This window comes from Amblyomma maculatum, chromosome 10, assembly GCF_055883805.1.
Source record: "Amblyomma maculatum isolate TAMU_Amacu chromosome 10, ASM5588380v1, whole genome shotgun sequence".
Classification (NCBI taxonomy): Eukaryota; Metazoa; Arthropoda; class Arachnida; order Ixodida; family Ixodidae; genus Amblyomma; species Amblyomma maculatum.
In genome coordinates, this window is record NC_139353.1 from 171,804,356 (window position 1) to 171,828,141 (window position 23,786).

At 48.0% G+C, this 23,786-nt stretch overlaps 1 protein-coding gene across 1 annotated transcript in view; it reads left to right on the top strand.

The window, feature by feature from the left end:
- LOC146177948 (uncharacterized) overlaps positions 1-23,786 on the top strand; it is a 155,329-nt gene that overhangs the window by 106,515 nt on the left and 25,028 nt on the right. Inside the window, exon 2 of the mRNA XM_084581776.1 lies at positions 6,179-6,346. Within this exon, the coding sequence (XP_084437902.1) occupies positions 6,179-6,346 (168 nt within the window). The remainder of the gene's footprint in view (positions 1-6,178; positions 6,347-23,786) is intronic.

The following is a 23,786-nucleotide window of genomic DNA, read 5'->3' on the forward strand; positions in this document are numbered from 1 at the left end:
CTGTTAAGGTCCTTGATGCATAGGTCACTGGGCGCCAGTCACTGTCACGTAGTTGTGGTAGCGCAGCGCCTAAACCAGTCCCTGAAGCGTCCGCAGTAATCTTGTTTCTTTCTCTTCATCAAAAAGAGCGAGTAATGGCGGCCTTTTTAATGCAAGTTTTAAGCGCGGAACAACGGGGCACGAAGAACAATGTAGACAGGACAAGACGCTTGTCCTGTCCACATTGTTCTTTGTGCCCCGTTGTTCTGCGCCTAATACCCCAGTCACACGGTCATTTTCAAAGGCGATTGAGTTGATAGCCTTCGAAATTTTCAATCACGATCGAACTCGAAGGAGTTTTGCCGCTGCTACACGGCAAAACTCGAAGGCTATTGAAATAGTTCTGGTGTTTGGCGCCAACCTTTTATGGCGCCACTATCGTTGCTTTCGGTTTTGCTTAAAGAACTAAAATCTCTCTATAAAGGCAAAATAAAATATAACTGTTCATTTTTTTTAGTAACTGCAGGTGTTTAGTTGTTATTCAAGGAGAACTTTTTTTTAACGCGTTGGCGTTCATACGACTGTGCTTTTCATTGTGTTTGGTTTTCTCGGCAGCGCATGCTACAGTAGTAGAGATTACATAAATAATACGCCTTAAACAAAGAGCGATGCTATTTTAAAATTATTACGCGTAATAATATTTTACCGCGTAAATTAAAGATATAAAATAATAACGCTTGTTCACGCTTTGGTATCGTAAACGCGCTGTGCACGTGTGTGCGTGACGCTCCTCGGGTCAACGCTAGCAACCTTGAGCGATGTTCGAAGGCCTTCCAGATCTCGATAGAGTTCTGAGCTGTTCCGTTGACTCGATAGACTATTGACTCATGGCCGTTGGAAACGCCCGTGTGGCAGCTTTCGAAGGCCTTCGAGTCGATAGAAAGTAGGTTCGAGGGCCTTCGAAATGCCCGTGTGACAGCGGTATAAAACTTACTTGAAGAATGCACCAACTGACCTGCAATAACCTCTTTGTTAATGCTTTGCAGATATCCCCATTCACGCTCAAGTGCCGCCGTCCAAACATGACGTTTTCTTTTACGAGGCTCCGCAGCAAGACAGCCTTATCACTGAGTGACGGGACGTACTTTGGGAAGAGTTAACAACGCCCATAATTTAGCGCATCGAATGCCTATCTTTCAGAGCCGGTACCGAAAGGACACTGTTGCGACTCGGGCTTATGCCATGCTCACCTATATTACCATTGTTTTTGCAGCGCGTAGCCGGACCAGGACAAAGAACGGAGCAACATCTCACTTCATTTTTTTCACGTATAACTCATTTTCTGACTATCTCATATATTTAATTGCGATTTTAAACAAGCTCTTATATAAAAAACGTCCTCTGCGCATCCGCTTTTTTTTATCCACTGAAGCTTGTTAAGGACTGGGAATTTTGTTGACTTTTCACGCACTTTCGCCACGGGTACTATTGTCAGAACTTGCGTAATGCCGCTTTCTCATGATAATCATGTGTTAGGCAAATTTATACTTGTGGTTTGTTCAATTCGACGCTTTGAATTTATTGCACCGGTTTTTTTTTGCACGTGTTTAGATTTTCTCCCTATCGTGGGTGGTATGTATGACGTGGTTGGCGGATTACCAAAATAATGTTGAAGTTCGACGCCTGTGCGTCCTACTTGTTCCCCCGTTCTAGGCGCTGCATAAACGATAGAAAACCAACTAGCCCGACAGCTTGTCCATTTCACCTATTAAGCCGGCCAAAAATTCAATTTCTACCAAAAACACTCCGAAGGTTAAATGTCAAAACCGCTTGTTCTGCCCTCTTCAGTACGGCATGCAAGCGCTTGTTCTGCTCACTGTAACGCCACATGAGAATGTTGTCAATGTATATGCGGACACCTGCCAATCCCTCGAAAATTTCTGTTCGCGTTTCTTCGCTCACTGAATAAATTCCAAGGGGAAGACGAAGAAGCCGGTAGCGTCCAGACGGGGTCGCAAACGTACACACTCGAGATGAAGCTTCGTCCAATGGGATTTGATAGAAGCCTGCATTCGCATCCAGGCGGAAACATAACTCGTCCCCGAAAGCTCTGCCTCAATCTCTTCTCTTGTTGGCATCGGGTAGAGCTCGCACTTTATGTTTTTGTTGGACTATCTCGGATCCATGAAGACACTGACCATTTTTTTTACGCGCTATACCCATAGGACTCACCCATTCTGTGGTTTCATTATCTTCTTATTCATGAAAGCCTTTTCCATACGATCCAGTTCTTTTCTAAGAAGCTCCCCTGAGAGCCAAAGGTATTCTCCGTGCTGGATGCACGACTGGAACAGCATCCGCTCGTAGAACCATCCGGTACCGCCTTCCAACACAACTCGGGGCTAAGAAACAAGTTTGGAAAAACCTATTCTGTTGCTTGCTCAGTCCTCGTAGAGGGCGTGGGTTCGTACCCCACTTCTGACACCATGTATCATGCATTTAAAATACACAGGCACAGATTGCAGCAAGGTGCTGCGCCGACCAACGAAAGACCGTCGACGGTTTATTTCTGGCCTGCCCATTGAACGAAAGGAGGGAAAGGGAATTGGAGGAGAGAAGATGCAAGTTGCTTTGCTTCCAAGCTGATAAGCTGCAATCTGATACATCTTGTTTGTAGACTGCTCCAGTAAAGGTCAGGTTCGTTCGGTTGTTCTGGAGTTCTGCACCTCTCACAGCTGCTCGTCGATTCGGCAGGCGACATGTAGGTCACACACACACACGCACACATACGCACGCGCACGCACACATACACGCACAATGAGGCAAAGGACGGCGAACTTAGTAACAAGACGAAAGTTACCTTTATATAACAAAAACGCGAAGTACAGAAAACTTATTTACAAAAGAGAGGCGACTAGACTTGACGAGAGGTTGGCTGAATGAAAACTACGCGCAGCTTCACGAGCTGACACACTAACAGCAGCATGAGCTCATCGCTCTTTTACGAGTTCTAAGTCGGGGCCTGCCCGCTACCGCTAGCTTCGTCGACGAACAGAACCAGAACCGCCGACGGGCTCTCAAATTACCAGCGCCGAACCTTCGGGACACGGAGGAGGAGCGGAAACTGCTGCCATAGCTATGCTTCCATCCCTCCGGTTCGCTAGAGCAGTCCAGAAATCTCTCGAACCCATGGGCTGGCTTAACCTCCTCAAGGACACGAAGTGAGGAGGGCCAGGTCCGCGCCAGGAGATGCACACATGAGTCAGCGTGCTCTTTTGACCATGTCGACGAGGGCGAGGAGGCGCAGCGCTGTGGCCGGGATTGCACAATTGGCCGCGCCTCGATCAAGAAGACGCTAGATCTTTTCATCTGCGTCGCTTCCTCCGGCGTGCGCGCCGAAACATTAGAAAGCGGACCACCGTGGCCTTACAGTTGAGTTGAAGTGAAAACGAATGCAGGATGACGGGCAGACCACACCATGTGGTAGGTATCCGAAGACTTCACATTGTGTGGGCAGCTGTCCATGTAGAAGGGCCCAAATGGGAGCTGCAGGGCACAGCAAAGTACTAGTATGGAGGCAAAGCAGAGCCGAAGCTGCTCATCCTCTTTTGACGGGCCTTTACAGAGTATAACAGTTTTTGAAAGCGTAGACCGTAGATAGTTCGAGTTCCTGATCATCGTGGTTGGAGGGGAAGGCCGGTGAGGAAGCGCGCGGGCGGAGGGTCAGCTGCCTCGTTTCCTTCATGCCCATGTCAACAACATTACGGTGAGAGACGTCCCCGTTGTAGAGGCTGTTTTAGAGAAGGCAGTAGAAGAGGCACGGTGCCGGCCCTAATCTACGTTCCGACATGCCGCCCGCGATTCGGATGAGATGTGGGATGAGATGTCACTGCAATGGCGACCTCATCTGCGTGTGTTATGTTACGGGCTCTAAAAAATAAGGCTTTTGACTGGTTTGTATTGGTGGACGACTGCGGCCATCCACCATTACCAGGGTGAGGGCCGGAAGGATCCGCGTAGAATATTCTGGGTTTCGATGCATAATGGTGAGCGGGGTCTTCCGTCCGCATCAGGCACCGGCCATTATTGTCCCATCAGGTCCTGTTCGTGTAATGGGATGGAATGCGCTATTCCATCACAGTGGTGTGTTGGATAAGTAATCGGGCAAGGAGGCGGCTACCCGACGGTGTCTTCGAGAAACATGTGTATTGGTTTTTCAAGTGCGCTTTCCGGAGCTCTCGAAACGTTTTGTGGAGCATGATTTCGAATAAATATTCGTCTTCTTTCAGTCGTGGAGGGGTCCGGATTTATTTCTTCCACCGGGTGTTTTGTAACTTAGACATTGCACAACAAAAAGATGTCTTCTGTTTTTATTTAGGCGAGACGTGTCCGCTGTTAGGTCCGGGGGCGTTTACCTTTCTCACAAGCGGCCTGACATATACAGCGGAAGCTACAGGATCTCCTGCCTCACATGAATAGCGAAACTTAGGGAATCGCCCCGCTCCTACAAGTATGCTTCGACATGAATCTCCGGAGCACCGACCGGCCAGAGCGCGCCCTAGACGATGGGCCGCAGCGTAGCTAGGCGAGAGTATACAAAGAGGCATGACCGCAGCACGGCTGCGGCAGTTCGGTCCAGGAAGATTCAGTCCTCCGGGTCTCTGTTGCCGCCGCTCGCTCTGGGAAAGTGTCACCTTTTTTCACCGAGCCCGCGATCAACTCATGGTTTCTCCCCATCTTGTACGGCCGCAATAACCGATCAACTCTGCGACTGCGACTCCTCGTCGAACAAGAACGCCGTGAGAATTCCTTTTTACCACAGACTGCCGGTTATTTAACATTATTTTCGCCTTTGTTTAAACTCTTATCTGGCTTAGTATTTTAAGCTGTTTTCTGTGTAACTATTGCCCCTACTTAATACATCTGGAACACTTGCTTTGTTATCTTTATAGTTTGCTTTTATCGCAGTGATTTGTTCATTGAGTTTTTCCATCTTGTAATTACTTCACGGGTTGACCGGCTTAACCTTTAACTATGTTCTCAAACCTCCTCGAGGTCGACGGGTAACCGGCATTAAAGGGATTTAGCGCCTCTGTTGACCGTACTGGTCAGCCAAGTGTCGGTAAGGGAGAAATAAGTAGGTTATCGTTTTTTTTTACTGTTATGTCCTGCATAACGCTTCCCACCTAACATGGCCGAAGCAGAGTTAGAACGACTTTTTGAGTATGGCCGAACTTTTCGGCTTTGAGGTCAAGAGCTGCTCAAATGCGTCGACCAGGAGTGAGATTGTCGCAAAGAGGAATGCAATGAGGAACGTGCGTGACAGAGAGGAGGCACAACTAGAGTCTAAACTCTGAATGGCGAAGACAGAGAAAGGAAAAAACTAGAGCCGCAAAAGGCCCAACTCAGCATAGCATAGATGGAGAAAGAAAAGGTGTTACAGATTGCGGAGATGTAGAAAGAAAAGGAGTCACTGATCCTCCGGCGAGACCTACCGAATAGTCCAGCAACTCGGAAAAACGAGGTCAAAAACGCGGGAAGGTCAAGTTGCTCGGTCAGAACGCATAAGCCCGCACAATGAGGGCTTTTTAATGAGGGCAGGGACGACATTGACGTTTACCTCATGCGTTTCGAGCGCGTCACTGAGAATCATAGTTGACCTCGCGTTCAGTGGTCCAGTCGGCTACAGCCCTCAGTCTGAGTTTAAGTGGCGAAGCGCTAAGCTTTTTAGCCGCATGTCTGCGTCCGAGTGCTTGGACTACAATAAGCTCCGGCAGGCACTCATGACTCTTAAAACTCATCTTGTTTTAAGATGAATTTTAAGACATCACTAACTAGCCCAACCGTAAATGCTTTTAAGGTATACTCATGATTCGCTTCCGTATGACAGAGGAATGGTTCAGAGAAAAATTCAGGTCTGCGAGTCCCCGGAACGAGGAAGCATGTTCACTATTCTTGACACGCCTACATAATTTCCTAGACAGATGGGCAGAGCTGTCAGACACAAAGAAATAGTACGCAGATATCTTTCACCTGATTCTAAGGAAACAGTTCCTGTCTAACTCCGCCATTCCGCTATTATTGTTTTTGAAAGAAAAAGAAACACACATCCTTTGCGAAAACAGGATTTAGAAAGCCCGAATTGCCGCCAAGCGGCCCGATAACCATTCCGCATGTAGACTATATTCCTGCCCCGCAGGCGGGTGCCCTGTCGGCGCTGGTGGTCATCATGCTTTCCACCAACCAGAGCACGGCGGCCCAGCTGATGGTGGTGGTGTCTTTCGCCGACGGGTACACCTCCCTCATGATGCTCATGGGCGGCATCGTTTCACCCTACACGCAGGCTTACCTTCCGCTGTCGCTCTACGTGAGTAGAGAACGTGTAAAATTTATTGTTTTTATTTACCCAGTGAACCTTCTATAAGAAACTTAGCTAATTAGTGCACAGGAAATAACATTCCAACCTCGCAAAAATGAAGGAACGAAAAGTAGGCTATTGGGATGACAAACTGAATTGATGACCAAAATTCATGATAACTCTAGAAGGGGTATTGAAATGCAGAATGGGCTCAAAAAATTGGCTCAAGCAGAATGAAGTGAAAAGCGACCTTCCTTAAAGAAGCGCAAACCAAGCTGCTTAGAAATGTGATTATCTCGTCGCAACCCTCATCATTTTAACGCGATATGTATAGCATTATTCAGATCAGTTTATTTAATGTGTGAAAGATTCTTTTCCGGTTTTAGTATTCTCTCTCAGTACGTTGTAGGACTTGGCGCGCAGTAAACTATTTTACAGAGATGGTCGAGTGAGTGCCTCGGCTGCTGCTGGTAGTTGATAGAAGTATATCACTGGACACTTGTCGACCAACGAGGGTTCCCAGTCTGATATCTGGCTTTCTTCTTGAGCTTGAATTTGGGTCCGTATGTTCCGCTGTCTCTCTCGAAGGGCAAGCACAATTAAGTTTCACCTTGCAAGGGAGATGTCTTAGTACTTACTGTAGACGCTCGCCCCAGCAGCGGTATAGCAAAGCTTTCATGATATTGTTACATATATGCCCTGCGCGTCGCTGGATGTTGAAGAAGAGGACGATCAACAGTAGTGACGCGAAAGAAAGACGAAGCTGAAGAAACCGTTGGGACTTGCCTGAACACTTGCTGTGTTCTCTCTACTGTGCTGTGAACACTTGCCCGTCACCTGCTGTGGTATCTTGTGCTAGTACGTCCGCCTCTCCCGTCAAAGAAGGTGACATCAACGAGACCTGGAAAGGTGATTATCCTTGGTGATACGGCTCTTCTGAGGAGCCACGAGCAACTTCTTCGTATGGGCCCAAAGTTCTGCGTCGAGCCACGTCTCAAAAAGGAAGAGAAGGTGACCCTTGTGCGATCCATTTCTAACCGTGTACAAGAAGAGTTTCGCTCCAGATGCATTGAAGAGTGTACGGCGGTTTTGACCAGGATGACCACTGGCGGGAAACCTTGCAAGAGGTTTGACTCTCTGGTAGACTTTTTAGTCCGTAATAATTTGCGACTGGTCACTGCGGATAAGGAAGGTTGTTTTGTGGTTTTACCAGAGTCGTTGTTCTCGGAAAAGGCGATGGGGCTATCCGTAAGAACTTTCGCAAGGTCTCGGAAGACCCAGTAAAAGTAAAATCCGGAGCGTTGCGCTTGCTTGAAAAGCTGAATCTAGGACAACTTTTAGGCAGCGGGAAGAAGGCAAAGATTAACTGTTTGCATGTTTTTTTTTCACAGCTAAAACGCATAAATTAGAGACACCGTTCCATGCCATTGTGACGGAGAGGAACACTTGGCAATACCAGGGCCGGCTTGCACGATAAAGTCCGAGCTAAGTCCAGACTTAAATGGTGTCTTTAGAAAGACCAAGCTTATTTAAGACGGCTCGTGTTCCGAATGTCGAACGCTTCGGGTTCATGTTCACCAGAGTGGCTTCCCAGAACGGCCTCAGCAACCACTTGGGGCATTTTTCCTCGTAACACAATCTTAAGCCGCAAAAAGCAATGGCACGGATTTTACACAACGCAAAATTGACGGAATGTGTACATCTTACAGCAGGGACAGTGCCAGCGCATCCCTGTATTTCCCTAATTTCTCTACTTAGACACCTGGCGTCCTTGTGTCTTAACCAAGACAGCACTAGAGTCGTAATCATACAAGCGACTTATTCAAGTCAGGACTGAAGCCCAGTCTTGACTCCAGTCTTAAGCGGCCATGCTAGTGGCCTATTCTTTAGACTCCAGTTAAGTCTGGACTTAGCTAAGACAGTCTTAAGATTGTTTTGTGCAAGCGGGCCCAGGTTTCTGGGTATTTACAGAAGCAGTTGTCTTCTTTGGTTATTAATGATCCTTTCAAGGCTTGCAATTCGGATTCCGTTACAAAGTTTTTACAACAGGATAACCCAGGTTTGTGCACTGCTTTCAGCATAGATGTGGTGGATTTATACTACTCTCTTCCCCACAAGGATTTAATGACAGCTATGTCCAACTGTATCACATCTGACAATGATGAAGAACTATTCATACGGTCTTGTGGCATTTCTGTAGAGGGGTTTTTAGAACTGCTGTCTTTTTATGTGCAGTCTACATTCATTGAATGGGACGGTCTTCTATACGTTCAAAAAGCAGGTGTGTGTATAGGTTCGAGAGTGGCGCCTGTACTTAGCGATATTTTCCTTGCCTTTATCGATAGAGCCATTCAAAATGACTTAGGTGAGACTACATCACGCATTTTCAGATACCTGGATGATTTCTTAGTATTTGTTGGTAAAATGCATTTTCCGAGGCGTATGGTAGAAGTGATGGATGTGTTCAAAGCGAACGGCTGTGGTTTACAGTTCACCAATGAAGTCCCGGTTGATGATCAAATAAATTCTTTAGATTTATGTCTGTATATAGAGAAAGATCATTTATGCTGGAAATATTCGCCGCGGACTGACAAACCTTTACTTAACTATGTATCTAAGCATTCAAAAACCGTTAAAGCCGGGATTGTTGTATCTTCTTTGTCATTGGCGTTATCTAGATCCTGCACACACAGGATGGATCAGAGCTTCCATGATCAGGTACGGAGGTTTAAAGAGGCAGGTTATCCGGATGAGGTGATCGCTCTTGGATGCAATAAATTATTCAAAAGGCTCAAGGCCTTGCCGTCTACTCAGAAAGATTGTGAAAGGCAGAAGATAGCGGTTATTCCCTATATACACCAATTGTCGCATAACCTTAAGTATGTGGCCTGCAGGTTCGGTGTTCGAGTTGTTTTTTCGGCCCCAAATAAGCTTGGAAAGATTTTTTCTATCGTTGATAACAAGACCAGTAACGATTTAAATCCAAAACCGGTGTGCAGAATAAAACATGACCGGGAGTATGTTCCTTGTTGTCAGGGGGTGGTCTATAAAATTCCCTTTGCCTGTGGTCATTTACATCTCAAAGCTAGGACGGGGCCAGCACGTCCCTGCTTTCCCCTATTTTGCTACTTAGGTACCTGCCGTCCTTGTGTCTTAACTAAGACGGCACTAGAGTCGTAATCTTGCAAGCGACTTGTTCAAGTCAAGGCTGAAGCCCAGTCTTGGCTCCAGTCTTAAGCAGCCATGCTAGCGGCCTATCCTTAAGACTCCAGTTAAGTCTGGACTTAGCTAAGACAGTCTTAACATCGTTTGTGCAGGGTCCTTTTTTTTTTCACAACAATGACCTTTACGGGCGGGACGGGAAGCCTGAGACGGGGGTAGTAGATAATTGTTCGCTGCCCTTCCTTTCGAGGAATGTGAGCGCGGAGGGCCATGTATACTTTGTCTCACAAGATATCTGCAGCACTTCGAAAGGCAGAGAAGCCCTTGCAATTGTGATCCTAAGTTCCTCTTCCCCTGCGCACAATAATAGAGAATTGTGCTTCTACTGGCCGGCACCCCTGCCAATTTGGGGGGCGAGAGGCGGGTAGGAGCACAATTGCCTATTGTAGTGCGCGTGATCCTGATTGGACCGGGTGCCTCTGCCTTTTGCAGGGCTGCAAATATCTCGTGAGACGAAGTATAGCTTCTGCTCATAATGCCACACACCACTTTTCCAAATGCATTATTCTAGCCAAAGCAAGCTTTCATGCCAAATCCATGCTCTTCACAACGGAAGTGCTGCATCGTTTGTGGGCGCATCTGGTAGGGATACATGCGGTGAAAATCCCGATTGTCATTCGTGTGGAAATTGCGTGCCATAATGACATTTGCAAAGCCGCAGAGATCGGCAAACAGCGCAGTGAAGGAGCTGCATCGGCAGCCTCCCCGGTCCTCACGATGTCGTCACGCGACGTCGGGGCCAGTCAAAGACGGCCGCGCGACCCGCGGTGAGCCCCGTCGTGCGGCCTGCGTATTTCTGCCGAAAAAAGGCTATTTCATCTTTTTTTGCCTATTTTGAATCTGATGTTCGAGATCGCGCTGCATAAAAAGCAGTGGGTTTCTGCTAAAAGCCCAATTTTTGTAAAAAGTGCTGCAGTGTCCCTCCGTCTTAACCGCACTCTTAACGCGCACTGAACGTTTTGTGCAAGCGATTTAAGCCGTAGGCAAATCTAAGCTAAGAACGCAGGCCATAGGGACATCCAGAGCCAACCGAGATAGACTTGATGCCGGCACAAAGCCTATGAACGAGCTGGGCAGTCACGACGTTTGCCGCAATGTTACACTGCGAGGTGACACCGCCATAAACGTAGCAGCTTGGCTTGACGCCCATATACGCGTTTTTTTTAACCCCGTGCCTTTTGCGTTATTTCCTCAGGTATAGGGAGCCTACATGTTTCGCCGCGGCGCCCGGCTTAGGGTGGTGACATCTCCTGCCAGGGTTGCCGATTTTGGCCAAAGACGGCCGTCAAGCTTGGTGGGCCGCCATGTTGGTCCCCAGCTTAGAAGTGGCACGCTTTGCATAGGTAGAACCAGGGTGAGCTAAGGGGAGAAATTGGCCGAATTAACTAAAAATGAACATTACGTGGATTTTTTTGGGGATCCCAGCTTGGTAATTAGACCAAAATGACATTTCTTAGTAGAAAATATCGATAGCCGACACCTTGTTTCAATGTGTATCATTATTGGTTGATGAGCATTGTGTACCTAGTGTATAGATAAAGTTCCACGGTCACTGTGTAGCTGTGTTTTTATTCTAATATAATAGGGCGTTTATTGACGCTCAGATGGAGAGCTGTGAGGAGAGGACCTTGCAACGGCGAGCCCAGCGTACTTCTTCTTTGTCTTCGTCGCACAACGCACTGGTGCATGTCGATGGCTGAAGGGCTGACTATCACAGTACATTTTCCCCCCGGGTAAAAAAAAGGAGCCATCTGGCGACTTATGGCGCGGAAAGCACAGCGGGGTCATAGAATGGCTTCAATCGGTTCACGTGAACTGTTTCACGACCACGGCGACGCAAGTCCGCAGAGGGCGTGACAAGCTCAACTACGTAGTTGACTGCAGATGTTTGGTGGAGGACCCTATATGGCCCGTGGTAGCGAGCAAGAAATTTCTTTGAAAGGCCAGGGATTGTGGAGGGCACCCAGAGCCACACCAGAGAGTTCGGGAGATATGACGAAGCTTCGCCGGTATCAAGGAGGTATTTTTGTTGCCACTGATTTTCTGTTGTGAGAGAGCGGGCGAGCTGACGGCATTCTTCTGCGTATGTGACGGCATCGGATAGCGGGGAAGATTCGGAAACGTCAGGGCGGTAGGGAAAAAGTGTGTCCATGGTACAGGGTGACTCCCGCCCGTAAAGGAGAAAGAATGGAGAGAATCCAGTAGTGGTCTGTGCCGCGGTGTTATATGCGTAAGTAACAAACGGTAGAACTTGGTCCCAATTGGAATGGTCGGTGTTCACGTACATACCCAGCACCTCCACCAATTGTAATAGGGCGTTTATTGACGCTCAGATGGAGAGCTGTGAGGAGAGGACCTTGCAACAGCGAGCCCAGCGTACTTCTTCTTTGTCTTCGTCGCACAACGCACTGGTGCATGTCGATGGCTGAAGGGCTGACTATCACAGTACACTAACTACAATACTTCAACTGCTATATAAATTGAAAGCTTATGTCGAGTATAATAGGAATAAAATTATTGTAGGTACAATAATTAATTAGTTTATTGTGAATAGAAATTAACTTTGCGCTGCAATATCAAGTAATATATCGTTGGATACCTTGCGTCGACTATAATTGCGCTTGACTATTTGAAACTGTTAATTACTTGCTATTCGCTAATTACCCTTGATTAAAAATATATATTATTACATAACTTATAAAGAGCATGTTCGCAATACGCTAATTGCCGGTTTAGTTAAGAACTGATAACTAGTTAATTGTGATTATCATTTCAACTCTCCTTTAGTTAATTTTAGTCAATCACCGTTAATTAGATCATTATGATTATCACTTGAAATTTAGGCTACGTCAAGTCATATATCACAGGGTAGCTTATATCCATCACAATTGCAATACACTAATTGCCGGCCTTTGTTAATTACCATTATTCAGTGTACCGTGATTACATATTGAACTTCAAATTACAGCATCGTCATATATCATTGGATAGCTTATGCAGAGCATGATTGCACTGCACTAATTGCCGGATTAGTTAAGAACTGTTAACTAGTTAATTGTGATTTTTAGTTACTACTAGTTAATGAGCAGGTATTAGGTAATTGCAATTAGGTAATTGCACCTGCAATTTAGGCTATGTCAGGTCATATATCACAGGATAGCTTATATCCATCACAATTGCAATACACTAATTACCTGTCTTTATTATTTGCCGTTAATTAGATAAATGTGATTAACAATTGAACTTAAGGCTATAATGTCAAGTCATATATCACAGGATAGCTCATATGTGACACGATCGCAATGCACTAATTGCGGGTAATTGTCCTTATATAATTGACTTTTATTAAATATTGAACTTCAGTCTATAGCATGAAGTTATATATCATTGGACAACTTATAGCGAGGATGTTCGCAGACACTAATTACCGGCTTAAATTAAGCACTGTTAACTAGCTGTGATTAAAGCTATAACTTTAAGTTATGTCAAATCTTATATCACAGGATAGCTATTACACTAATTTCGGGTGTTAGTTATTAGCCGTTAATTAGTTAATGGTGATTACCTTTTGTACTTTTGGCTACACCAAGTAATATCACGGGTTATCTTAATCAAGTATGAATGCAGTATGCTCATTGGCTTCCTTTGTCTATAACCGCCCAAAAAGTGAATTGTAACTAATAAAATTCGTTGATTGCAGTTTTCGTTTCTATCTTTTCTACATCGATACTAGCATCAGCAAACATTGGCTCTCCATTCTGAGCACTTTGACTCTTTAGAAACTCCTTTTTTCAAGTGTTATTTTTCAAAATATTTTAATTTATTCATTAGTTACTCATTATCTATTCATTAATCAGCATCAAAAAGCATCCGATTTTCATTCTGTGCGTTTTGACATCTTTTAAACCGCATTTCCTAATTTTCATTTTAAGAATATTTCAATCAATAATGAAAATTATTAAATTCATTAAATATAATTTATTTTTTTCTTATATTCGCCTCACCAAGCATTGGCTTTTCTTTCGGAGCACTTCCACACGTTGGAACCCCTTTTCCAAGTTTTTCTTTTTCCAATTAGTTCAATTACTTAATTGTTCAATTACAAAGTCTAGACTTTCTTAATTAGCCCCATCAACATTGGGTTTTCATTATGAGCATTTTCACACCTTTGAAACCCCTTTTTTGGTGTCTCATTTTTTCTTAATTATATTATTTATTTCATTAATTGTGTGCTCTAAATTTTCTTGTTTAGCATCATCAAGCATTGGCTTTATATTCTGAGCATTTTGATACCTTTGAACCCCATTTTTCTTTTTTTCTGAATTCAATAATTAATTACAATTTATGAACTCGTCATCACCTATCATACATCAGTCAATCACCAATTTCTAGAACCACAAATTACCATGACACGTATTTTTACGCGGCCCCCGATAATTTCCAGCACATGGTTCAGACTACAACTACTACTACTATTTCTATATGCCGATGGCTTTTTTACCGGATGAGCTGTATAAAATGCATCACTTAATATTTACCGCAGTGCGCAAATATTTCATGCAGATAGCAGCGAAGAAAAAATCAGACCGCCGCAATGTCCGAGCGCCAACGCTCTCCTTCATGCGGAGCGCCCGGCCGCGCCAGTTCAGCTGAGGACCAAAATGGCGCCGCTAGCTCATCTGGCAACACTGGTCTTTAGCGGGCGGCGGCAAGTGCCCCACAAAGGATGGCGCAGCAAGGCCTCATTCTCACAGCCGGTGCTCCTCTCCGTCGCGGAAAGGGGACACCGCATGACGGATGGAGCGGCGCGATGTTCAGACAGCAAGGGGCGCCGGACGCCGTCAAACTTGTTCGGGCGGAGCCTCGCCGCTCACACGTGACTCTACGTCAAAGCGGTATTTTTTCTCCTGCAAGAAAAAGAAATTGAGAGCACAGTGCAATCTACACTGCAGAAATGCGAAAGCTGGAGTTTTGGTGCTGCATACGGTGCATTACGTTTGCTCTCATCATTATTATCAGCTAAATGCCCCGCCATTATCAATGCTACTGTCATACAGCTGTATACCATCACAACACCTGTGGCGCTCCTGGCGGAGAGAGCGGAAGTTAGGCCGCCGTTCATGCGCACCGCCGTCTCTCACGGATGGCGCGAGTTGGTCGCCCAGCTTTGAGGCGTGACGTCATAACACCTGTGGCGCTCCTGGCGGAGAGAGCGGGAGTTAGGCCGCCATTCATGCGCACCGCCGTCTCTCACGGACGGAGCGAGTTGGTCGCCCAGCTTTGAGGCGTGACGTCACACAGAGGTCATGCGGAAGATCATTTAATGTGCACCGCCGTCGCACCGCAAGCAATACAAAAGTTGTATTGCTTTCGCAATAACAATACGGAGGACGACTGCAGTCCCTGCAGCGGTGGAAGTCGTGTGCTCTGCGTCTGTACGGAAAAAAAAAAGAAGCGTGCTGTCTCACGTGCTCTAACAGTAGTTTGGAGCTAGAACGCGTTTTCATCTCTGCTCCGATAACAGTACAAACACCACGCGTACTGTGCCAAAGCAAATGAGTATAATTATAGCAACCATGTATTAAACCGCAGAAAATTAGGCTCACGCCAATAACAATATTCTTCACAATCAGCGAAATTATTCTTCGCAATCAGCACAATCACAGAAAGTATAATGAATTATTCTATCAATAAAAGAATTGTTCGCGACTACATGGCAAGATGGTTTTGATACAAACATTAAAAATCAAGTTAGAATCGCACCGGCTGAAATATTGCTTCACGCGAATCTATTGGAAGTCCAGGTTAGCTGTGGCGTCCTGCATATTGCAAAAGTAAATAAAATCGGCATTTTTGTGTTAGCCTCTTGTGCTTTGGGGCTGGAAGGCATTGTCATCTTAGCTTCAGTAGCTGTAGGCAACTCCAGAGTTTACTGCAAAGCGCCGTGCGTACAGCACGGAAGCAAATAGGTACGAGTATAAGCAGCGAGTATTAAAACGTTGTGTAAATGCACACTCCAGTATATTACTCTTGATAAGCACTTTCGTCAAAACTTTCATAAAAGGGGTTCTCTGTCTGGCCGGTAGACTGCGGTCTTTTCTTGAATTTTATTTCCCCATTGATATGCTTTTTCTTTATTTCTTTCCTTAGACCTCCTCCCAGTCCCATTCATGGTGTTTTCTTGCCGCGCCATTCACCCACTGTTTGCTTTTTTTCTATTTTCTTTGCTCCGTTTTCTCTTCTGCTCCTTTCCTCACCTCACCAATTACCTCTTTCTTTTCCTTCCCCTGTGCAGCTGTCCTTTTGACTTCGCCTGCCTAGCCAATAGATTTTCCGCCCGTCCGAATTTTTACTGTCCCGAACCTTGTTTGCTACGCCGTACTTGTTCTTGTTACTGGTTGTGTCTATATAATGGATCTTAGCTCATATTAAGAGCCAGATGCTTTATATTATTTCAGTTTGCCAAGAACCTGTTCTGCGCTTGGATCGTCTTAGGCTTGCGCGACTACCCGCTTAACTGTTTGCGACGAGGTATCGTGCGTAGCTCCGGAATGAAAGGGAGTGAAATTCTAAATCTACTACTTGAGAATAGTACTGTTACTTCAACACTCCAGATAAAAATAAATCCTCGCCTCTTATATTCAGCATTTAGTGTCGCGACTTCTCTCAGTAGTACAGAGTTGGAACGCCTTCTTGACTCAGCCTCGGTACCGATGTGATGTTAAGAAGATAGTGAGAGATCGGAAAGCGTGGCGTGATATGGTCCATAGGGTCACGAAAGTCGGACACGACTGAACTGAACTGAACTGATGATAATTATAATATTGTCACGTAGGGGTGACAACGTCGACGATACAAATGAAGGGTCGATGATTGCACTGAAGAAACTCTTAATTGGGCTGACTTGCGCCCGCAAAAGAACTAAGCAACTCGGCGGCGGCGATAGCAACAAACGTGCTCGTCGGTCGTCGGACAAATAATGCTCGTCACACTCGTCAACGCTCAATTTAAAGGCTGCACAGAACAATCTAGATAACGTCGCAAACAGCTACCAGCACGGGCTGGAACATTGTGGAAAGGCACCCGAGTGGACGGAACCTTCGAGACAGATCTCGGTGCATCTTGCGCTACAACAAAACTGATAAAGGTGTGACTCGCGACATCGAGCATTAACAAACAAAGATTACGGAACTGAAACGCGGTCCAGAATCAGAGTGATAAGCCTGTATGCCGGCGGCTGTTAAAAAACAAAAAATACTGTTTTGAAGCTTTCGCGGCATCACTCCCTCCTTAAAAAAACATCGCTTAGATGTTCCAAAACAAAGAAACTTAAACATAAACACTGCAAAGTTTAAACACCACAGATTTTTTAACACGCGTAATATGGCTTCAGTCGTACAACATGTACAATTTCTGGGCGTGCGCGTCGCCGTTGTGATGCTCATGTTCCGTCGGGAATGACTTCATAGTCCAGTGCTCCGACGCGGCGAAGGATTTTGTATGGCCCAAAGTATCGACGCAACAACTTTTCACTTAATCCACGACGGCGAATTGGTGTCCAAACCCACACTTGGTCTCCTGGATTGTACTCTGTGTGGCGTCGTCGTACATTGTACCGTCGGCTGTCGGTGCGCTGTTGGTCTTTAATACGCAGCCGTGCGGGTCGTCGGGCTTCCTCTGCACGCTGTAGGTAGGCGGCGACGTCAAGGTTGTCTTCGCTGGTTACGTGCGGCAGCATTGCGTCGAGCGTCGTCGTGGCCTCCCTGCCGTACACAAGCTTAAACGGGGTCGCTCTGGTCGTCTCCTGGACTGCCGTGTTATACGCGAAGATCACGTACGGCAAGATGGCGTCCCAGGTCTTGTGTTCAGCGTCGACGTACATAGCGATCATGTCCGCGATCGTTTTGTTCAGGCGCTCCGTAAGGCCATTGGTCTGGGGATGGTACGCAGTTGTTCGTCGATGGCTTGTGTGACTGTATTCCTGGATGGCTTGCGTCAACTCTGCCGTAAACGCCGTTCCCCTGTCCGTGATGAGCACTTCTGGGGCGCCGTGTCGCAAGAGAATTTGTTCGACAAAAAATTTGGCGACTTCTGCCGCGGTACCATTTGGTAGTGCTCTTGCTTCGGCATAACGGGTAAGGTAGTCAGTGGCCACGATGGTCCACTTGTTACCCATAGACGAAGATGGAAAGGGGGCGAGGAGATCCATCACAATTTGCTGAAAGGGCAGGATTGGGGGCGGAATCGGGTTTAGTAGTCCTGCTGGTCTGATCGGCGGCGTCTTGCGTCGTTGGCACTCACGACACGTCTTCACGTAGTGGGCAACTTCGGCAGGCAGTCGCGGCCAGTAATACTTCTCCTGGATTCGACGCAACGTGCGCGCAAATCCTAGGTGGCCTGCTGTGGGCTCATCGTGTAACGCCTGCAGAATTTCTTGCCGAAGGGTTTTGACACTACGAGAAGCTCCGCAGTCTTGTTGGGTGCGAAGTTCTTCACGAGGAGGCCATTGCTTAACGTGAAGGATGATAAATGTCGTCTGAACACACCAGGAGGGGAAGCGGTCTTTCCTTCCAAGTAATCGGCTAGCGCTTTCAGCTCAGGGTCTGATCGCATTTGTTCTGCGAAACTGCTGGCGCTTACCAGTCCCAAAAAGGCGTCATAGCCATCGTCCTTCGGGGGAGCATCGACGGGAGCACGGGATAAGCAGTCTGCGTCGGAATGCTTCCGGCCCGATTTATAGACTACAGTCATGTCAAATTCTTGAAGTCGTAGGCTCCATCTGGCAAGGCGGCCGGAAGGATCTTTCAAATTAGCCAGCCAGCAGAGCGCGTGATGGTCGCTTACCACCTTGAATGGTCGGCTGTATAGGTATGGACGAAACTTAGAAGTGGCCCAGATGATTGCAAGGCACTCCTTCTCGGTCGTCGAATAATTGACTTCGGCTTTTGTGAGGGACCTGCTAGCGTAGGCGATTACTTTCTCCTGTCCGGCACTCTTCTCGACGAGAACGGCTCCTAGGCGCACGCTGCTCGCGTCGGTGTGAATTTCGGTCTCAGCGTTTTCATCAAAGTGGCCAAGTACAGGAGGGCATTGCAGGCAGCGCTTAAGTTCGTCGAAGGCTTCTCCTTGCGGCGCTTCCCATTTAAAAGGTACGTCAGCCTTTGTAAGCTGCGTCAACGGTTCGGCGATCCGCGAAAGGTTTCTGACAAATCGTCGATAATAAGCGCACAGCCCAAGGAATCGGCGCACAGCTTTCTTGTCGACAGGCGGTGGGAATTGTGCGATTGCAGCTGTTTTCTGCGGGTCTGGGCGAATACCGTCCTTGCTAACGATGTGACCTAGGAACCGGAGTTCTTCGTAGGCGAAGTGACACTTCTCTGCTTTTAGCGTTAGTCCCGATGACTTGATGGCTTCCAGCACTGTCTGTAGACGTTTTAGGTGGTCTTCAAAGCTGGACGAGAAGACAACAACGTCGTCCAAATATACTAAACAAATTTGCCACTTCAAGCCTGCCAGGACTGTGTCCATTACTCGTTGAAACATGGCTGGTTCGGAGCAGAGGCCAAATGGCATCACCTTGAACTCATAAAGGCCGTCCGGTGTGATGGATGCGGTCTTCTCGCGATCTCTTTCGTCGACCTCAATTTGCCAATATCCGCTCTTCAGGTCCATCGATGAGAAGTACCTTGCACTGCAGAGCCGGTCGAGAGTGTCGTCGATGCGGGGAAGCGGGTAGACATCCTTCTTCGTTATGCTATTCAAGCGGCGGTAATCAACGCAGAAGCGAAGTGTGCTGTCTTTCTTTTTGACCAAAACGACTGGGGCCGCCCAAGGGCTGTTCGATGGCTGGATTACGTCATCACGTAGCATTTCCTCAACTTGATCGCGAATGGCCTGCCGTTCTCGAGGCGATACACGATAAGGGCTTTGGCGCAGAGGTCAGTCGTGTTCGTCCGTTATAATGCGGTGCTTGGCCAGTGGTGTTTGTTGTACCTTCGATGATGACGAGAAGCACTCCTTGTAGTTTCGAAGAAGACTGCGAATCTGGTCTTTCCTGCTGTGGGTCAATACTGGGCTGACGGAATTGGTCCGGTGCACCTTCCAGTGGTTGGTCGTGGAGGGCGAATACATCTTTGAGGTCCGCTAATTCGTCGAGAAAAGCGATCGTCGTGCCCTTGTTGAGATGCCGGTATTCTTCGGAGAAGTTTGTTACCAGCACCTGAGCTTGTCCTCTCCGGAATTTCGCGATGCCTCTTGCGATGCCGATACCTAGTTCCAAGAGCAATTGGATATTTTCTTCGACGATGCCTTCAGCGGTTTCGATATCTGTGCTGCCTACGCTGACGGCGACGCTTGATTGGGGCGGCATGGTCAATTCTCCGTCGAGGACGTTTAGAGGGACGTGTTGCGTCGAAGTCGTCGTAGCAGGTATCGCTTTGTCTGCAGAGAGCTTGGTGAGATTAGATCACAGGTTGATGATAGCCCTATTTTCATTTAGGAAGTCCATGCCTAAAATCACGTCGCGGGAACACGGCTGCAAGACCACAAAGCTGGTGGGGTAAGTACGCCCATTTACGGTTATTCTTGCAGTACATCGTCCCGATGGAGTAATCAGGTTGCCACCTGCGGTGCGAATCAGCGGGCCATCCCACGCGGTTGTAACTTTCGTGAGATGGGAGGCTAACGGTCCACTGATGACTGTATAGTCAGCTCCGGTGTCTACAAGGGCAGTGACTCTGCGACCGTCGATATCAACTTCAAGGTCACTTGTTCGCGTCCTCGCATTGCACGTGGGTCTTAGTGTCCGATCCCGGCTCCGTCGTTTCTTCAGGTCATGGCCATGGCATATCGTTGTTACTTCGCTGGGCGGCGGTGTCTGCTTGCACTCTGGTCGTGTTGTCGTCGTGTGGAGCGGCGGTGAAATGGCTGCGTCGTCGTTAGTAGTCGTCGGCGGCGGAGGATGTTCGTCTTTTCGCTGTTGAGCAACCTCACCTCCAAAGGTTGCTCTGTTTAGTTTCCCCTGCGCGGGCTTGGGGACCTTCCACGCACACTATCATTATAGTTACGTCCTAGCGACGCAAAGCGGGCCCTGTACGGCGATGGAGACCTGAATCGACTGCTTGGTGGCGGAATCTCACCGCTACGCAGATAGTTGTCGATTTCTTGCGGTCGTTCACCTGGGCGTGGTCGTGGAGCGTCGACTGCAAATCCGCGGAGACCGATTCGTCGGTACGGGCAGTACCGAAGAATGTGGCCGGCCTCACCGCAGTGGAAGTATAATGGCAGGTTGTTCGCTGTCCTCCATGCGTCGCACTTCCTGGGGCTTGTTGGTCGTTGGTAGGCTTGGCGGGCGGGGGCAAAGGAGCGGTTTTCAGGAACAGGACGGTAGCGGCGAGGGCTCGGAAAGTCATCACGTCGGGGGGGGGGGGGGGGGGGGTCGACGTAATGCACCAGTGTAGTTCATCGCTGTTGCCTCTTGTGCTGGAACAGTCGCAGCCGTCGCTTGAGGAACGCCCAGCGCCTGCTGGACTTGTTCACGGACGACGTCCGCGTGCGTCGCCACCTGCGGTTGTTGCGATGATGGCATCAGTCGGCGGAGCTCCTCTCGCACTATCTCCCGGATGAGGTCCCGAAGGTTCTCTTGTCTTGTAGATGCGCTGGGGTAGTGGATTGAGAAGTCCGGCTGAAGTGGTCGCTCGTAGTGGCGCATCCGGGTGGCCAACATCTTCTCAATAGTAGGCGCCTCCGTTTCGAATTCCGCCACAGTTCTTGGCGGATTTCGCACAAGTCTTGCAAAAAGCGATTCTTTGACGCCTCGCATTAAAAATTTGTCTCTCTCACCTTCGATCATGTTAGGGTCGGCGCGGCGAAAGAGGCGCTTCATCTCCTCAACGTATGCCAGAACAGGCTCGTCAGTAAGTTGAAGCCTTCACTGAAGAAGGGCCTGGGCTCTTTCCTTTCGGACGATGCTTGAAAAGGCAGTCAAAAACGCTTCCTTGAAAATCTCCGAGTCCTTCATAGCTGCCTCATGATTTTCGAACCAGACTCGGGCATATCCTTGAAGAGCAAAGGAGACCTGCCTGAGTTTCGCAGCGTCGTTCCAGCCGTTGAATTCTGCCACATGGTCGAAAAGGTCCATCCAGTCTCCAGCATCTTCATCCGGTCGTCCGTGGAAGCAGGGGGGCTCACGGTGTTGGACGAAAACAACCGGTGCTGTAGTAGGCTGGGCCATTGTCAGCGTCGATGCCTTCCGAGATCGAATGGGGTCAGGCAGCAGTCCGTGTTCGGGTTGTAGGCCTTGAAGTCGGCGGCTGGCTCGGTGACCTGTAGGCTGGTCTTCCAGGGCGACAGGAACACGGCTTGGGTCTTCGCTTGAAGGATCAAAGGCAGCACCTCCACCAGATGTCACGTAGGGGTGAAAGGTCGACGACACAAATGAAGGGTCGATGATTGCACTGAAGAAACTCTTTATTGGGCTGACTTGCGCCCGCAAAAAAGCTAAGCAACTCGGCGGCGGCGATAGCACAAACGTGCTCGTCGGACAAAGAATGCTCGTCACACTCGTCAACGCTCAATTTAAAGGCTGCACAGAACAATCTAGATAACGTCGCAAACAGCTACCAGCACGGGCTGGAACATTGTGGAAAGACACCCGAGTGGCCGGAACCTTCGAGACAGATCTCGGATCATCTTGCGCTACAACAAAACTGATAAAGGTGTGACTCGCGACATCGAGCATTAACAAACAAAGATTACGGAAATGATACGCGGTCCAGAATCAGAGTGATAAGCCTGTATGCCGGCGGCTGTGAAAAAACAACAAATACTGTTTTGAAGGTTTCGCGGCAATATTAGTCATGGCAGTCAGCGAAATCGAAGAAGTCTAAAGGAACATATATAATAACTCTGTCATCAATAAAGGAATGGGTCGCCAGAACTTGCAAGATTTCTTTTGATAAACCCATTGAAATATACAGCTAAAACATCGTAAAGTTTGGCAGGAGGTCATGTTTAGCAGCGACTCCCGGTGCATTGAGAAATGAAAAAGAAAAAAGAAACAGCATCTGTTGTCTCTTTCAGCGTGCGCTTCGCGGGGCACCAGACAGGAGGGCAACCCCCGCTTTTTTTCTCTCTCTGTGCTCGCGCACCGCCGTCTGCATGCGAGCCCGCGCGGCCGGCGCTCGCTTGGTCGCGAAACGCAAGCCGTGACGTAGAGTCACGTGAGAGAAGCGAGCGCGCTCACTGGACCGTCTTGACCGATGGCGCCTTGGATCAAAACATAGTATAACCAGTATAACCCCACGGCGCCGGCCACCCGATTTCGGCGAGCACTGCCACCATTAACTCCCCTTCTCCGGCGAGCACCGGCGCGACGGACTCGACGGAGGAGAGAAAAACCGGCTGTGAGAATGAGGCCTAAAGGGACACTGCAGCACTTTTTGCAAAAGTTGGGCTTTCAGCAGAAAGCCGTAGTTTTTCATGCTGCGAGCTCGGTTATCCGATTAAAATTAGGCAGAAGAAAGCAAAAATAGCTTTTTTTTTCAGCAGAGCTACGTAGCCCGCGCGACGGGGCTCACCGCGGGTCGCGCCGCCGCCCGTGATTGGCCAAGACGTCGCGTGACGACATTCCGAGGAGCGGGGAAGCTGCCGATGCGGCTCCTTCGCTGCACTGGGTTGATCGCAGCTCACTGCGGCATTGTGAATGTCATTATGGCATGCCATTTCCACACGAATGACCATCGGGATTTTTACCGCATGTATCCGTACAAGATACGCCCACAAACGATGCAGCACTTCCGTTGCGGGGAGCGTAGATTTGGCACGAAAACTTGCTTTAGTTACAGGCATTTTGAAAAATAGTGTGTGTGATTATTAGCAGAAACTACATGGCCCTCAGCGAAACCTCGGCCCGCATTTTCCTGGGAAGGAAGGGCAGCGAACAATGCTCTAGCGGACCATCTCCGTCTCAGGCCTCTCACCCCGCCCGAAAGGTCATTGTTGTGAAAAATGAACCGAAAGCTTGGTGTACCAAATCCTGCTTTGAATGCCAGTCGTGGCACCTTGGGTAAACGAAGAATGTTATAGAAAGGTGAAGAAGTGCACAGCTACCACCAGACAAATGCGGTTGCGGAGCTCTGCAATGCATACGAGGCGTTGAGGGGGCCATTGTGCTGGAGACCAAGTCAAATGCGCGCAGAATGCTGCTTGAGTCATACGACATTTAGCA